Source organism: Terrapene carolina, unplaced genomic scaffold (assembly GCF_002925995.2).
Source record: "Terrapene carolina triunguis isolate 2854851 unplaced genomic scaffold, T_m_triunguis-2.0 Scaffold18, whole genome shotgun sequence".
Taxonomy (NCBI): domain Eukaryota; kingdom Metazoa; phylum Chordata; order Testudines; family Emydidae; genus Terrapene; species Terrapene triunguis.
This window is the reverse complement of record NW_020664369.1, coordinates 14,770,170-14,787,951: the sequence shown is the minus strand read 5'-3', so window position 1 is coordinate 14,787,951 and position 17,782 is coordinate 14,770,170. Positions and strand designations below refer to the sequence as shown.

The window sequence follows — 17,782 nt, the reverse complement described above, 5'->3', positions numbered from 1 at the left end:
CTATAAAATCAGAACTGGTGTGGAGAAAGTAAATAAGGAAATGTTCTTTACTCCTTCTCATAACACAAGAAGGAGGGGTCACCAAATGAAATTAGTAGGCAGCAGGTTTAAAACAAACAAAAGGAAGTATTTCTTCACACAACGCTCAGTCAACCTGTGGAAATCTTTGCCAGAGGATGTTGTGAAGGTCAAGACCATAACAGGGTTCAAAGAAGAACTAGATAAGTTCATAGAGAACAGGCCCATCAATCGCTATGAGCCGGGATGGGTAGGGATGGTGTCCTGTCCCTAACCTCTGTTTACCAGAAGCTGGGAATGGGTGACAGGGGATAGATCACTTGATAATTACCTATTCTGTTCATTCCCTCTGAAGCACCTGGCTTTGACCATTGTTGGAAGACAGGATATTGGGCAAGATAGACCTTTGGTCTGACCCAGTATGGCCATTCTTATGGTAGCCAGAAATAGAAAAAGGACATTGAGAGCATCAACTCACTCTCCTTGTAAAGGCAGTGGATTATGGAGTGGGAGCACGAGGAAAGTTTTGTTTTCCAGAAACAAAGGAGCACTACTTCAATTAAAATGCAAAAACAACTTTTTTGTTAGGAAATAGTTAATAGAGTGAAAAGCAGGATTGGGGCCAAATTGTATAGCTGATATTCAGGATTTTTTTATTTTATGTTTATTATTATTATTACTTTAGTTATTCACAGCATACATCTTATGTTGGCAATAGAAACCTCTTGCTAATGTCGAGTTGTCTGCATATGAGGAGAGCCATAGGGTACTTTCTTTTTAATCGTTTTAACGAGTTAAGGTCCTACAGTGCCTCAGCTGCTATTGATCAATGAGTTACTCTGAATAACTTTGAAATCAGCACATGGTGCAAGTTAATGGAACACTGGGACAGAAAAAATGTCAAGTTAAAAAAAGGAATGAATGACAAGGGATCTGTAACAAGTAATTTACTTGTTTGTTCCGTGTGTAAATATATTTGAAAATGGGATATGCTGCTGCTAGTCATCGTCAGTGCAACTTTGCTTTGTTTGGCAATAAAGATAAGGTATGGATAATCATAAATTTTATCAACTTTTATTTACTGTTACTTAGACCTTTTCATTATTTTGTAAAGCATCTTAATACAATTTGAATTCCATTAGATTAGGGACAAATAACTAGAGCTAATTATTTTAACATGCATTGGTCAAAACTACATGATATTACAGCCTATGGCCTTATTTTCTATTACAGCAGTTTTACATAATATTATGTCACCTTAATTGAGCTAAACCAAAGATTCACAGCAATAATGGATGTTAGTTTTAATTTCTTTAAAGCACGTTGATTAAATTAACAGCCTTGAGGCATCCAAGCATTTTGTTGTGACAGGGTACTAGTGTTCAGAAAGAACAGCATATTTGATAGTACTTAAAAAAATAATGCTATGGCAACTGGCTATCATCATGCTTTTAACTTTGCTTGTTTTCAAAGTATGTATAGGAGATATTGGTTTGTCAATGACATGCAGTACCACAAAATATCCTCTAGATGACACTGTTTACTGCAGTTAGAAGACTTGCAAGGCTATAGAAACAAGAGCCGTGAATTAAACAGAATAAAGTGATAAACTGTCTGAGCCCAATCCTGCCCCTGTTGATGTCTAACATCAATAGCCAAAATACCAATGGCTTCAACGGGAGCAGGAACAGGCCCACTATTTGTCTATTTAGTTTAGTGAACTTTTTTTTCTTTTAACAGAAAAGACTGACCTTTAGAATTGAGAAAAATAGTTCATATCAAAACCTAAACTATGAAATGTGATGTCTCTTAGGATTTTTAACGTGCCCCCATGCCACTCCCAGTTAATTATTCTGACTGGCTTTGTTAAATAGTGACACTATAAATATTACATTTTTTTTTTCTAACTATTTTTTGTTCTGTGGTCTACATTCATTGTAGCACAGCAAATTTACGTTAATTAGATCAATTAGCCCTATTTAGATGTATATGCCTTGAAGTAGGATTAATTATGCTAGTTGTGTGTGTGTGTGTGTGTGCGTGTGCTTGTTTGACCTTTATAGTCAGGATAATAAAGACAATCTCTGACATTTCTCTGAAAGAAAAAAAAGTGATAGGAACTCCGTCTTGTATTTCTCCACCACCAAACACTTATTGGGTAAAATTTTGCAAAGTGTTTAAGTCACTTAAGAGCTTTGGAAAATGTTACCCATTATTTTCAAAGATCCCATACAGTATGCTTTGGAGTTATGAGGGTTACATTCTGCTGAGTTACCAGAAAAACCCCAGTTATGTCAGGGTAACTGAGAAGAGAATTTGCTCCTTTGTACTTTTAATCCCAACTATTCCTTGATTACTGCCACCTGAGCATTACCATTTGTAACTCTATCTCCATGCTGTATCAATAAAAATAACATGGACCTTTTGCCTGAATTTCTGCGTTGTCTAGGGTGACCAGACAGCAAGTGTGAAAAATCGGGATGGGGGTGGGGGGTAATAGGAGCCCATATAAAAAAAAAGCCCCAAATATCGGGACTGTCCCTATAAAATCGGGACATCTGGTCACCCTAGCGGTGTCCGGATTATCAATATGTTATTGATAACATGCAGGACCCAGATGTTAAATGGAGACACAGGCCCTGATCCTGTACTGAGTTTTGTGTGGGTGGAATCCTGTGTTAATGTACTAGTCATCATTCCAGGCTGTAGGCCTAGGACTGCAAACACTAGGCTTTTGATTCACAGAGGGGTTTAACTAAGTTCAGTCATTGTAGGTGTGTTAGAGGCTTGAGTATGCTTTACCCAAACATCCAAAGAGAAATCCTTACAGCTGGCTGCTTCTATCTATCAAACCAGCTCCTCCCTCACAATAAGTTCCGGGATCTCCCTCTTCTTCCCCTAGATATCTTCAGGTAAGTGCAGAGGTGAAAGTAAGCCGGTACGGCCCAGTACGGCATACCAGCAAGAGCTGGTATGCTGTGCTGGACTGGACCAGCTTCTCCAGCGGTGATTTAAAGGGCCTAAGGCTCCAGCCACTGCGGGAAGCCCCGGGCCCTTTAAGTCACTGCCAGTGCTCCGGCAGCTGGGCTCGGGCAGGGATTTAAAAGGCCTGGAGCTCCAGCCCCTGTGGGGAGCCCTGGGCCCTTTAAAGCGCTGCTGGAGCCCTGTTGCCGGAGCTCCGGCGGCGCTTTAAAGGGCCTGGGGCTCCCCGCAGTGGCAGGAGCACCGGGCCCCTTAAATCCCCGCCCGAGCCCTGCCGCCCCGGAGTAGCGGCGGCAGGGCTCCGGTGGTGATTTAAAGGACCCGGAGCTCCGCGGTGGCCGGAGCCCCGGGCCCTTTAATTTGCCCCTGAGCCCCAGGGCTCCCAGCCACCTCTGCAGCTGGTAGCTCTGGGGTGATTTAAAGGCCCTGGGGCTCCCAGCCACATCCGGAGCCCCAGGGCCTTTAAATCTTGAAATACTCCGCCTCTTCCAGTTGAGGCCCCGCCTCTTCTGGTTAAGGCCACGCCCCCGCTCAGGACTCCAGCGTACTGGTAAGTCCTTTAAGTTACTTTCACCTCTGGGTAAGTGCTGGGCTCACTGTTGGAGAGCAGGATATCTGTTTGTGGAGAAAGCAAGGGAGACTGACTAGAGGTGACTCTTTACGAACAACGTCAGCCCATGTCTGCTAAAGTTACTTGAGCATAGGCTGAGGTTTGCAACTGAGTGTCAAACCAACTTGATATCCAATACTTTTGTGATTTGAGTAGAATATTCTCCACTGCACTAAAAAAGACCCTACATAAGGCACACAACAAAAATAACAAGAAGCAGCAACGTGAGGGTTTTCTCTTAAACATTCTTATAGTTCTCATATATGTCTACACTACAGTAAATGCCATTGCAATCAACATAAATTTGCACCTTTTTGGCAGGCTCAGCTTAGAGGCCATGCGTGGAATAGGCATGACAACTGAACTAGCCTCACATCCCTAACGGTGGTCCCCCCACTCAGAGCTGAAAAAACATCTGGTGGAAAAATATGGGGACATTTGCACTGCTGAGCCCTGTGCTATACCTTTTGTAATTGAACAAAAGTCTTCAGTCCTCTGGCCTATGAAGCCGACTACTTTCATAAACACTACACTCATTTTAAATATGTATTTTAACAACTTTTCTATAATATCAATTTCAAAATTTCCTATTTCTGACAACATTCAGCAGTGTTTTAATGCCCCAAACATGCCTGACCACACTCTTTTCACATCCACTACACCTTCTCCCAGGAACTTATGCCACAAGAGGAACAGTCCTACCTCTTAAGGCTCCCTGTGTTGTTACAATCAGGAATAAATAATTAATCAAGTGAGTCAAACAGTAATTGTAGGCCAAATGCTTCTCTCAGTTAAACTGATGTCAATCCAGAGTAACTCCAAAGACTTCATAGGAGTTACTCTAGATTCATTCCAGGGTAACAGTGGAAAACAATTAGCTTTGTGATTATTGCTTCCCATTAGTATGATAACATCTGGAGTGGAATGGAGAGGTAAATCTGAATTTATAATGAGTGATATACTTCAAAATGAATTACAGGTAAAAAGTCCTCCCCAATATGAGCTAGAAGAGAAGCTTAGCTATATTTTGCATATTATGCTTCTCTATTTCCTCCCCTAGCTTCAAATATATCTCATTAGGAACTTTGATCCCAGTGGGTTTGCTTTTCTATTATATGAATATCCCATCTTCAGTGATAAACAGTCTAGGGAAGCTGAACACAAGGAGATACACTAAATGAGAGAACAATTTAGAGATACACATAAAATGCTAAATGAACTGTATACCTTATATAAACTTAATGTGTTCATTTCAATGGAAAAATGTCATTAGATGTACAATAAAAAAATTAAAGGATTTCCACATAAAACTAGTGACCAAAATGACCCAGTGGGAAGTAGGCTTTGTCTCTGCAGCACCAGGCTTGGGTATGAGGCGATCAGGGTTAACATTTCAGACAGAAGGCCCTCAATCTTGTCTAAAGGCTGTTTGGGCTTTAGAAAGATAAGGGAGAAATGCAGGATGTGAAGGAGAATCCAAGTACTGGGCCCTGTAAGTACATCTGAAAATAAAACCTCTTGGCATATGATAGCAAAAACAAACATTGCCAGAAAACATAGTGGTAATTCTGGGAAATTTTGAATTTTGCTTTCCTGTAATTTAACTCTCATTCCCAGCGTTGACCAGAGGAATCTTCTCTTACCCCAGGCTTTCAGTGGTTGGACTAGCTGCTCGGTGGCTTTAAGCTCAGTGCCTTTGCTATGAGTCAGGGAGGCCCAGTCCCACCTGTATCTAATCTATCTGTGTAGACAAGGCTTAGCAGCACCATAATTTGCTCTAGTCTGGTTCCTCTCTTTGATGTTTCTTGTGACAGCTAGAAATTTGACAAGGAAATCCATTACTGATCAGTCTGTGGTATGTTGTTGCTGTGATAATTGTGTAAGCACAACTGAGTTAGATAGGTGCTTGCTTACCTCCTAAAGCATGTTGCCCTTGGAGTAACAGATACATTGATAAGGAAGAGGGCAAAATGACGAACTTCGATTGTGTTTGTGTTGAAAAAATCTATTGTTTGTTTATATGGGAGGTAGGACCGATGATTTATTAGTAGAGATTAGGGGAAGCCACGGAAATCCACCATCAATTCCGTCCCCTAAACTGGTTCCTGGCTCCAAATATTCAATAACTTCCCAGCAATAGAGAGTACCATCCCATCCTCTATATTTTTTTCCTGTGGTTTACATTATTGTTTGCTAAATACACCTCTATCTTGATAGTACGTTGTCCTTGGGAGCCAAAAACTCTTACCGCGTTATAGGTGAAACCGTGTTATATCGAACTTGCTTTGATCCGCCGGAGTGCGCAGTCCCTCCCCCCTGGAGCACTGCTTTGCCGCGTTATATCCGAATTTGTGTTATATCGGGTCGCGTTATATCGAGGTAGGGGTGTATATTACAACACCCTATTTACCTTGCTTGTAATCTTTGTGTAGCTTATGCCTTTCTAAAGAATTTTCTTAGTCAATCACTGGATGGGATAGTGCAAATCATGGAGCTTGGGGAAGCCAGACTCTGGAGTTAAGGCCTTTTCCGTAGATTTTGAACTCTTCCCCAGACTCTAAACCCGTGTTTCTCAAACTGGGGTCGCTGCTTGTGTAGGGAAAGCCCCTGGTGGGCCAGGCTGGTTTGTTTACCTGCCCCGTCCGCTGGTCCGGCCAATCGCAGCTCCCACTGGCCGCGGTTCGCCGCTGCAGGCTGATGGGAGCTGCTGGAAGCGGACACAATAGCCCCATGTCAAAAACCAGAATATAATAAATTTTCCTTAGACATGTTAATTTAATTTTTGGACCCTTGGTTTCATTCATAAGTTTAGGAAAGGCAGAAATCAGAAAACTAAGATGCCAACTCATGCCCTTAAACAAAAAGAAGTCATGTATCTATCTATCCTTGAAATCAAGCACCTCTATGTTGGATAGATGTAGTCCTCCAGCAGATGTATACTTTAATCAGGTTGCACCATTCCGATGACCTTTACAAATGGTGATGTGTGAGGCTGAGATAGGAATGGAGACTGAAGAACAGAAAATATTTAGCATAAAATTCAGAAGTGATATAAAGGATGGTGCAAATTTCACCTTGATAAGTGAATGTGATTGAGTGGACATTGGTCTAAATTGCATGTTATTTTAATGTGATCAGCATGAGCAAGGACAGAAAATGTGGGCTTGAAGCTGGAAAAAGTTATGCAGAAGATATAACAAGGCTCTGCCTGCTTGTCTCATTTTGATCCCAGTTTTACACCTGTGTAACTCCATCGATCAGATTTGCATTATCTTGTCAGAGGAGATTATTATTACCCAGTGAAACTTTCTTCAGATGTTATTTTGTCTAAAAGTCCTTACAGCCCCTGGTTCCTTCTGCCTTTTTCTTTTTCACACATCTGAACAATGTCCCTCAGCAAGCTATGCAAGTTATTTGCAAGTCTTGGAACATTTTCTCCTTCCACAATAACAAATTGGTTGTATTCTGCTTCTAGATTCTGATTCAAAAGCTACTTTCATCAAAATAAATGACATGAGGGTGGCAAAAAATAAAATATATTTTTTATGTGCCACATGTAATTACATCCCTTTTAAGTGGCCAAATAATTGCATTTTAAACTGTACTTGTTTATTATTCTCTTTTTGCCATTTCAAAATTGATTTCCATTGTTTTTATTAAATAGTTGCCAGAGCCCTGGGAAAAATACTCCTAAGCAAACAATTCAAGTCTGTCCATTAATCTGTACCTTTAAATAAACAGCAATAATGAATGAGAGTTCAGCACCTTGTTGCATTGTACAATGACAGTGATTAAACACTGGCACTGCAAAATGCCAGTTTTCAGCTTTTGCATTTGGAGACCAGTTAGAGCCATGAACCTGACATTTGTAATCTTTGTCAGTCAAAAAATATGGCAAATTCAGTTAAATTTAGTTCTGTCATTCAAATGGAATAAAGGTTGTCACCTGCCCCTTTTGTGATATAATTACCCAGGAATGAATTTATTTTCCTGAAGGGAGACCCATTAAAAGGGCCTGATCCTGCAAACATTAATCACCCGACTAGTCCCATTGGCTTCAATTATTCAACATTAATTGACTTTTTATTGCTGTTTATTTAAAAGTTCAGATTAATGTACAGACTTGAATTGTTTGCTTAAGTGTTTTTCCCCTCCCAGGACTCGGACAGCCATTTAGAAAAAACAATGAAAATCAATTTTGAAATGGCAAAAAGAGAATAAACAACAAGCACTGTTTATAATGCAATTATTTGGCCTCTTAAAATGGTGTAATTACATGTGGTTAAATAATACAGAAATATATTTTTTATTGAACTCAGTGGAACTATTCATGAAAGTAAGGGCTCAAAAATCAGGCCCAAGCACTGTGGAGAGGAAGACAAGTAATTTTTTAAGGAGCTTCCCACGCGAGACATGAATAAAAAAGGAATCGTAAAATCTAAACTATCATGTGGATAAAATATGAACAAAAGTAGAAGCAATATCATCTTTATGGCTATGAGGAGAAAACAACAATACAACTGTTAAGATCTCTTAAGCTATATGGTCCCTTCTGTATATGGATTTCCCTTGGTCTGCACAGAAAGTGGGGACAGCATCCTTTGTGGCATTATTTGGTGAAGTTTTGGGAAGTGGGGGTGAAGCAGGGGATTACCTTATTCTGTGGCATTGCCCTCGTCTTAGCCTCTGGATTTGCCTGTGGAATTCCAGGAGTTTGCCATATTGCTCAGCAGCAGTGGAGGGAACCAGCCAGTCATGGGACGAGAAGTAGAGGCAAGTTTGAACAAAGTGGAGGCAAGAGCCCTCCAGGTAGGATCTCCTACCTCCATGGATCAGTAGGATTCATAAGGTGGGAGGTCTTGCCATTTGCCAACTCCACTGGACTCCAAATCCCCAATTAATTTTGAGGGGTCAATTAAAGGAGGAACCTCATAAGGTTTTCCTGGCAACCTCCACTAGGTCTCTGCAGGATTGGCAATCTCACTCTGAGTTATTCCCTAATTATGATTGAAATTCAATTGAATTTGGTAATTTTTAATCAGTATTTCAAAAACAAAGCCTCCAAATATTTGCTAGCATACAATATTTCATTTAAGCACATGGGGAAATCTGTACTATATTTATTTCATTTTCTGCTATGTGTTAAGAAAGCAGGCACACCATAGGTATACTAAGTTAAGCTCTGATGCACATCGTGATGGCATGCAGTAGAGGAGCTCATTCACCAAAATATGAATCAGCAATCCATAAAAAGTGTTAATGTTCTCACAGGATTGTCCTGGAGTCTCCAGGAATTAAAGATTATGTCATGTGATGAAACCTCCAGGAATCCGTCTAAACAAAATTGGCAACCATAATAGATGAAAAGGCATTATGCCTCCATAACAACAGACCAGGAGAGGCAATATGAGGTATAAAATGATCAAGTGACCATAGCCAGTTCAGTGAAGCATGATAGCATTTTATGCTCAACAGTCCAAGATTAAAATCTTTAGTTAGCTAAGCATAATGTGAGTCAGTTTCATGTATAATGTATTGTGTGAGCCTGTGTGATACAATGTAACCAATTCCATTTAGTGCAATTTGACTATAGCTAATACAGAATAATTGGAGTCAGTTTCTAGCATGCTCCAGTTTGAGTCAAATATGATATGGAAAAGAACTTGATACATAATAATATGAAGAGGAGAGACCATATAATGCAGTGGATGAATAGTTAATATGCTAGAATACAGAAGGCAGTCTAATAGGTTATAATGTGATTAGGGGCCTAAATACTCTAATACGTAGACAAAAGCCTAATACATTATGAAAAAGATAGGAGACTATTAAAGAACAGTATAAATAATAGTACATTGCTGAACAAATCATAACACCAAATACTATAGTTTTTCCAAAAATAAGTGTACTGGGAGGAATATTTATTAGAAGATAAAACATGGCTCTTCAAGCAAACATTAAAATAAGGACTTTTTAGAGCCATTCTTCACATTTAAAAGGCTGTATAACAATGTACTGTGCAATCCTGATTCCTGTGCCAGAATACCGGCTTTTATTAATTTTCTTTCTAGAAGATTAATAAAAGTAGTTATGACAGTTCTAACCCGTTTGATACCAGGAGTCACGATTTCACAATTTATTGTACTATACTAATGCAAACAGGGTAGTCTGAAGACCTACCTTTTCCAAGAGGTTAACAAAGTCAGATTAGTTAAAGAACAGCAGCATTTTACAGCAAATACACAAACATTAACATGACAGATTGTATTTCAAGCAAACATCTTTGGCTTTTTAACATATTCAGCTTCTGAAAAGAGCAGACATGTTTTAACTTTTTTTGACTTGTGAATGTGTTACATTTAAGTCCAGTAGCCATTAGTTTAATCAAATTTGATTATTTCTCTTCCTAACCCTTCATAGGGCTAACCTTGTGTACATGTGGAGAGCTCATTTATGAGCACAAGATAATCAGTTCTGACTACAAGTTAAAGTCATCCCTAAGCAAACAGAAAACTATTCAGTTTAGCAATAAAGTTAAATAATTATTATTAGACTATGTGATGTGACTACAATGTGACTTTGAAATGACTGTAGTGTGATTAGAATAAAAATGTTATGTGTCTGTGATGTTTCTAGAAGGAGAAAAACATCTGTGATGCCATACCGCTGTGACATGACTCGTGTCAGAAAAAATGCGTGCATTATTAATGAATACATAGGCACAGTATTTCAGGAGCAGAATATGTTATGCAAAATGCTAGTAGTTCTAATTATCTTCTTTATTAATAGTTGTACTGCTTTGTACTGTAATATGATGAAGGAATTAAATACTTAATTCTTTCACAGAAAATTCTTTCTAAATGTTTTGGCAGTAAGGTTACTCTTTCTTGTCAATTCCTTGACTTTTGATGCTAGGGCTACTGCCATCCTTCCTGTATTACATAATGAATGCTTTTCTTTATTATTAGATTAAGTTCTGTTTGCTCCCATTACTTAATGTCATCAAAACCAGAATCAATTATTTGTGTGTGTGTAATACAAACTTTTTGGACACAAATATAAAACAGAGTGACAGGAAGGTTTTATCTTTACACAGCATGTGATTATTGAGACTGCAGCGTTCATGCACGCTTATATCAGGAGCATCTGCACCAGTGTGACTACCAAGGGTGTTTATATATGTGACTGTGAGGATCAGGATGTACCCCCCCCTACATATACAGTAAACGCCTATATTTAATTGAATGCATTGGGTTTCTGTATTTGTACATAAATACACATATATGGAAACCTAATACACCATGATAAAGATAGAAGTCTACATATAATTGGTCAAAGATATGCAACTTAAAATGGGCACAGTATGTTTTCATGTTATGGTTTTAAGACCTGAAAATCTTATATTGATGCTATTCTTGTTTTTATATACATAGATTTGGTGGTCATAAACAATACCATAATTACTTATTGTGGCCATTTTAACCTGACTTGTTAAGTTCCATAGGTGTTAGATGATATGGTAGGTAAATTCAGGCTGAGAAAGGCTAGGGATTTCAAAAAATATTCAGAATAAAGGTTTATTCATGCTGCAGATGTTGAAGAAATGCATTATGATCCTATCCTTGTGACACTTTTAAAGGTAATTAATTGCAGAGTAGGTTATCATTTTATTATAGCACTGTCTTCCAGGCTGGATGGACAAAGAAAATGTGTCACTTACAGGCTAGAAGAGATTATTGTTTTTATTATTGATTAGACAATAATGAAGAATGTCTTTCCGTTCAATATTGCAGGGGATAAAAATTTCTTAGAAAATTCTCCTCTGAGCCTTCAGAAAGGAAAATGAGGAAGGTGTACAGGAGTCAATGGGAAGTGAGACTGAGCAGGAGTCAGAGAAATCTGAATTATAGATGAAGAGGCATGTATTAAATATAAAGTTGAAACAAGTTGAGGAGGGCCAGGGAGCGATATTTTATACAGCGAGAGGAGAGATGCCGGCCGGAGACAGCCCTCCAGCAACTCTGAGGGGGGAGTTTGACGCACAAGCAGCAGTACTCTGCACAGCACCGGCCTCCTGCGGTGTCGGAGCTAGGAAAGCGGGCAGAAGCGGTGCACGGTTGGGGGGCGGGGAAGTCTCCCCCTCCCCTGTTAAGAGCAGCTGCCCCCACCAAAGGAGACTGCTCCATGAGAACCAAAGGCAGCAGCTTTATCCAGGGGGGCAGACTGGGCTTCTGCTCTCAGCCAATCCACCCCCGCTACGGTTGCTGAAAAGGCTGCACCAGCTCACGCCATCCAGCACCCCTCATTCTCCCTCTCCGTCGCACTGGTGTGACTGGGGACCAGGGGCTCCCCGCTCCAACGCCGCGGCTAAAACGCACGAGGCCCCTCGCGTGGCTCCCCGCAGGCTAACTTGGGGCGTGCATACGCAGCTAAAGCCAGCAGAGAATACGCCGAGCGGAGGCCCCCCGCCCCGGCACCCCGGGGCAGTTTAGCACCGTGCAGGGCAGTACGGTCGCAGGCCGCCCCTGTAATCTGGGGCCGCGCTCCCCTCCCCCGCATTGCAATCCAGGAGCACACAGCCACGTCCCGCCGGGAGCCGGGCGCATGCACGGACTCCCCTGCCCACGTCTGGAAGGCAGCGGCGGCAGAAGCCTCCTCCCGCCCGACCGGCAGCGGCTCCGAGGGCTGAATCCAAAAGGTCCCGGCTCCCGCGCCATCCCCCCCGCGTCTCTCGCGCTCCAGTCAGCCGCCGCTGCCCGCAAACCTATTAACCATTCCGCGCGGCGGCTGCAAGCTCCGCTCACCCTCCTCCTCTTCAGCTCCGCCTCCCCGCGGCCCCGGCTGCCCGACCGACGCGCCTGGCGGCCAATGCCAGGGCAGCACCGCTCCAGCCTCCACCCCTGCCGCTGCAGGCCAATCGGGTGCCAGAGGAGGGGGGGCTTAGCAATGCTCACACCCTCCCTCTGGGCTTATTGAGAGTTATATCAAGAAATTTCAGTTCACAGAGAGAGAGAGAGAAGGAGAGAAAGAAAGAGACACTAGGAGGGAGAAGGGCAGGGGAAGCGCTGTAGCTTCCTTCCATCACTAAAGCAATAACCTATTAGGATTTTCTTTGGCACCTATCACCCCAGAGATGCAAAGAAGGAGAGAGAAGCATCAACCAGCCCAACTCTGACATTTCTAATAAGAACTTACAGACTTAACATGCCTGCCTCTCTACACTGAGGAGACAGGAATGGAAAATGTGTGCAGTGTAGAGTGGAAAATACCCCTGATCTAAAGAAGTGCACTGGGTTTTGTGCTTGCTGGTTGGTTGTGGTGGTGTCTGAACGTTAAGCACCAGAAGGATCGTCGCCGGATAGAAATGAAACGTGGAGAGGATGACTAACGACAGAACTGTGAATTTGTTCTCTGGAGTTGCTAATTTCCTACCCCGAAGCAACACATTTCGCAAAGAGCAAACGTTTGGCTGCTGCTGATTTCTCCAAAACTGGTGGTTTAGCAGATGCTTTGTGCTGTATGTGTTGGATCAGATCCTTGCTGAGCCGCAGCAGATCGGCAAAGGTACACAACCAGTGTAAGTGCAAAGTTACACATGCACCGTGCCTCTGATTTTTTTTTTAAATACTAAATATATTTATCTAGGTAGAGAATCTGTGTTTCTGATTCAGTTGCTGTTCGTGGCAAAGGCTCACCTACTCGGCTGTCTCTGCATCCCTACCTGCATCACTCTGCTGGAAGTGATCACAGGCATCAGCTACCGTGCAGCTTTAATGCAGATAAGATGTAGTGCTTAGGCGCTGACCAGTTCCACTAAAGTATGTAGATGCCTGGAGCCTTGCACCATTTAATTTGCGGTTAATAGAGCATTTCGGCAGAAGTCCTTTTTTTTTTACCTGCATTATCAGTCTGCAGTATTTATGTGTGGCAGCCGCTAATAACATCCTGAGGGGAGATCAGTGTCAGTGGTAAAAGACTGCACCTTTCCCCCTCCTCCTGTGATCAGAACATATTTTTTCCTGCATGTTCTTTGCAAACATTTAGGTTGCTTCTAAGTTGCATTTTGAATCCCCAATCCCTCTGATTTAGAATGTTTTAAAAATCAAATAAAGTTTAACGTTATTAAACATAAGGTGAAGTAGCCAACATCTGGAGACGAGACACCGAGCTTACTGTGTAAGAAACTGTGAGTCCTGTTATTGTCTTTTTAGTTAATAGGGATGTGAAGTAGCCAGTGACGACTGCTGCTGCTGCAGCATGTCCGGGTGCTTATTTCCCTGTACGATAGCAATAGTGGGGGATGCAAGGCACCAGGAGGAAAGAAAAATCTGGTTAGCAAAAAAAAAAAAAAAAAGCACGGAAGGAAACAACAAATTACGTTTGGCAGCTGACATTGCAGTTAGCACATAATCCTAGAGAAGTACGGCAAGGTTTTTCACTGGCACCAAAGGACTGGGGTGGAGGTGGGAAAGCACATTACTGATTATTTCACCAAGTGCTAACAAACGATTTGGAAAGTGCGTGTCGAAACTGTAGCTGCCTTTAGTACGGCAAGTAGTTAATTCCATTCTCGGTATGTGCAACTAACGGGATATTGGTGCATTCGTCCGGGATTGCTTGTAAAAGGGAGAAGCAGGGATATGTACAGCGTGCAAGTGTGCATTGCAAAAATGAGTAGTAGTTCTTGGTGGTTGTGGATTTGTTTTGGTTTTTTTTTGTGAAACAATAATGCTCGTCTGTGTGATTGTGTTGACAGTTGCTGTCTCCAAATAAGAAATGAGATGTAATGCATCCTGCAGTCCATGCACGCCTCCTCTTGCAAATCGTGCACCATTCCTCCGTGGAAACCTTTAAATCCTAAAATCCAGAAAAAGAGAATAAACACATTATCATGGACCTGAGGGATTTTTACCTGTTGGCTGCTCTGATTGCCTGTTTAAGGCTGGATTCAGCTATAGCTCAAGAACTTATTTACACTGTTAGAGAGGAGCTGCCTGAAAATGTACCCATAGGAAACATACCAAAGGATCTGAACATTTCTCACATCAATGCTGCCACAGGGACCAGCACCAGCCTTGTCTACAGACTGGTTTCTAAAGCAGGGGATGCCCCTTTGGTCAAAGTGTCCAGCACCACCGGGGAAATCTTCACCACCTCTAATAGAATAGACAGAGAAAAACTCTGTGCTGGAGCCTCCTATGCTGAAGAAAATGAGTGTTTTTTTGAACTTGAAGTGGTGATTCTCCCCAATGACTTTTTTAGGCTGATCAAAATAAAAATCATTGTAAAAGATACCAATGACAACGCACCTATGTTTCCATCCCCTGTCATCAATATTTCCATACCTGAAAACACGTTGATCAACAGCCGCTTTCCAATTCCATCAGCAACTGATCCGGACACTGGTTTCAACGGTGTACAGCACTATGAACTGTTAAATGGGCAGAGTGTCTTTGGATTGGATATTGTTGAAACTCCGGAAGGAGAGAAATGGCCTCAACTGATCGTACAGCAAAACTTGGATAGAGAGCAGAAGGACACCTATGTGATGAAAATCAAAGTAGAGGATGGAGGAACCCCTCAGAAATCCAGCACAGCCATACTGCAAGTCACAGTAAGTGATGTCAATGATAACAGGCCAGTTTTCAAAGAGAGTCAGGTGGAGGTTCACATACCAGAGAATGCCCCAGTAGGCACCTCTGTAATTCAGCTTCATGCTACAGATGCAGATGTAGGAAGCAATGCAGAAATCAGATATATTTTTGGTGCCCAAGTTGCCCCTGCAACCAAAAGGCTCTTTGCTTTAAATAACACAACAGGGCTGATTACAGTGCAGAGGTCCTTAGATCGAGAAGAGACTGCTATTCACAAAGTGACAGTGCTGGCCAGTGACGGTAGCTCTACTCCTGCTCGGGCAACTGTTACCATCAATGTCACTGATGTAAATGATAACCCTCCTAACATAGACCTCAGGTACATTATAAGTCCCATCAATGGCACAGTATACTTATCTGAGAAAGATCCTGTCAATACAAAGATTGCCCTAATTACAGTTTCAGATAAGGACACTGATGTGAATGGCAAAGTGATCTGTTTCATTGAGAGAGAGGTCCCATTTCACTTGAAGGCAGTTTACGACAACCAGTATTTGTTAGAGACCTCTTCCTTGTTGGACTATGAGGGCACCAAAGAATTCAGCTTTAAAATTGTTGCCTCTGATTCTGGCAAGCCCAGTTTGAACCAGACTGCCCTGGTAAGAGTTAAACTGGAGGATGAAAATGACAACCCTCCAATTTTCAGCCAGCCTGTAATTGAGCTGTCAGTTTCTGAAAACAACCGTCGTGGTCTATACTTAACAACTATTAGTGCCACAGACGAAGACAGTGGGAAAAATGCAGACATTGTTTATCAGCTTGGCCCTAATGCCTCCTTTTTCGATCTGGATCGAAAGACGGGAGTTTTGACAGCCTCCAGAGTTTTTGACAGAGAAGAGCAAGAACGTTTCATTTTCACTGTAACAGCAAGGGACAACGGCACCCCTCCTCTGCAGAGTCAAGCGGCTGTAATTGTTACTGTGCTGGATGAAAATGACAACAGTCCCAAATTTACTCATAATCACTTTCAGTTTTTTGTATCTGAGAACTTACCAAAGTATAGCACTGTGGGAGTGATCACAGTGACCGATGCAGATGCAGGGGAAAATAAAGCAGTGACCCTTTCCATCCTGAATGATAATGAGAACTTTGTGCTGGATCCTTACTCTGGAGTTATAAAGTCCAATGTTTCTTTTGATCGAGAACAGCAGAGCTCGTACACCTTTGATGTCAAGGCCATTGATGGAGGACAACCTCCTCGCTCTTCTACAGCGAAAGTAACAATAAATGTCATGGACGTTAATGATAACAGCCCAGTTGTCATCTACCCACCTTCTAATACTTCTTTTAAGTTGGTGCCACTCTCAGCAATCCCAGGCTCTGTAGTAGCAGAAGTATTTGCTGTGGATATAGACACTGGAATGAATGCTGAACTTAAATATACAATTGTAAGTGGAAATAACAAAGGTTTATTTCGTATTGATCCAGTGACAGGTAATATTACTCTGGAAGAAAAACCAGCTCTTACTGACGTGGGGCTGCATCGTTTAGTGGTCAACATAAGTGACTTGGGTTATCCTAAATCCTTGCATACTCTTGTGCTTGTATTTTTGTATGTAAATGACACTGCTGGAAATGCCTCTTATATTTATGACTTGATACGTAGGACTATGGAAACACCCTTGGACCGGAACATAGGGGACAGTAGCCAACCCTATCAAAATGAGGACTATCTTACTATCATGATTGCTATAGTGGCAGGTGCTATGGTTGTGATAGTGGTGATATTTGTCACAGTTCTGGTTCGCTGTCGACATGCATCTAGGTTCAAAGCGGCACAAAGGAGCAAGCAAGGTGCTGAATGGATGTCTCCCAATCAGGAGAACAAACAGAACAAGAAAAAGAAAAGGAAGAAAAGGAAGTCTCCTAAAAGTTCTCTTTTGAACTTTGTTACCATTGAGGAGTCGAAACCTGATGATGCTGTTCATGAACCTATCAACGGGACAATAAGCCTTCCAGCTGAGCTGGAGGAGCAAAGTATAGGAAGATTTGACTGGGGCACAGCACCACCAACAACCTTTAAGCCTAACAGTCCTGATCTTGCTAAGCATTACAAATCTGCCTCTCCACAGTCTGCTTTTCATCTTAAACCTGACACTCCAGTATCAGTGAAAAAGCATCATGTGATTCAGGAACTTCCGTTGGACAACACCTTTGTTGGTGGTTGTGACACCCTTTCCAAACGCTCTTCCACTAGTTCAGATCACTTCAGTGCCTCAGAGTGCAGTTCCCAAGGAGGCTTCAAGACAAAGGGCCCCTTACACACCAGACAGGTAAATGAGCACTTTTACTGGTCTATAAGTACTGCATACAAGTGCCCAATCAACCAGTATTAAAGTGCCAGTATGTCTTTTGTTTAGGTCTACTTTTAGCTTGGTTATAATATGGAGAGAAAAAAAAACGACCACTTTACCATCTGTCTGGGGACTTGTAAAATGTCTCTGATATTTCACAGTTTTAAGAGTCACTGATTATTAAAAAGAACTACATGTGCACATATACACACGCATGCAAACAC

General features: G+C 41.7%; 1 protein-coding gene across 6 annotated transcripts in view; it reads left to right on the top strand.

The window, feature by feature from the left end:
* Positions 1–14,501: 14,501 nt before the first annotated feature.
* Positions 14,502–17,782, top strand: part of LOC112116495 (protocadherin-9) — an 883,541-nt gene continuing 880,260 nt past the window's right edge. For 5 of the 6 annotated variants that reach the window (XM_024214012.2, XM_024214008.2, XM_024214006.2 and 2 more), the window contains exon 1: positions 14,502–17,537. In XM_024214012.2, the coding sequence (XP_024069780.1) occupies positions 14,502–17,537 (3,036 nt within the window). Of the gene's footprint in view, positions 17,566–17,782 lie in introns of all 6 variants that reach the window. The other variant, XM_024214005.2, reaches the window with a different exon arrangement.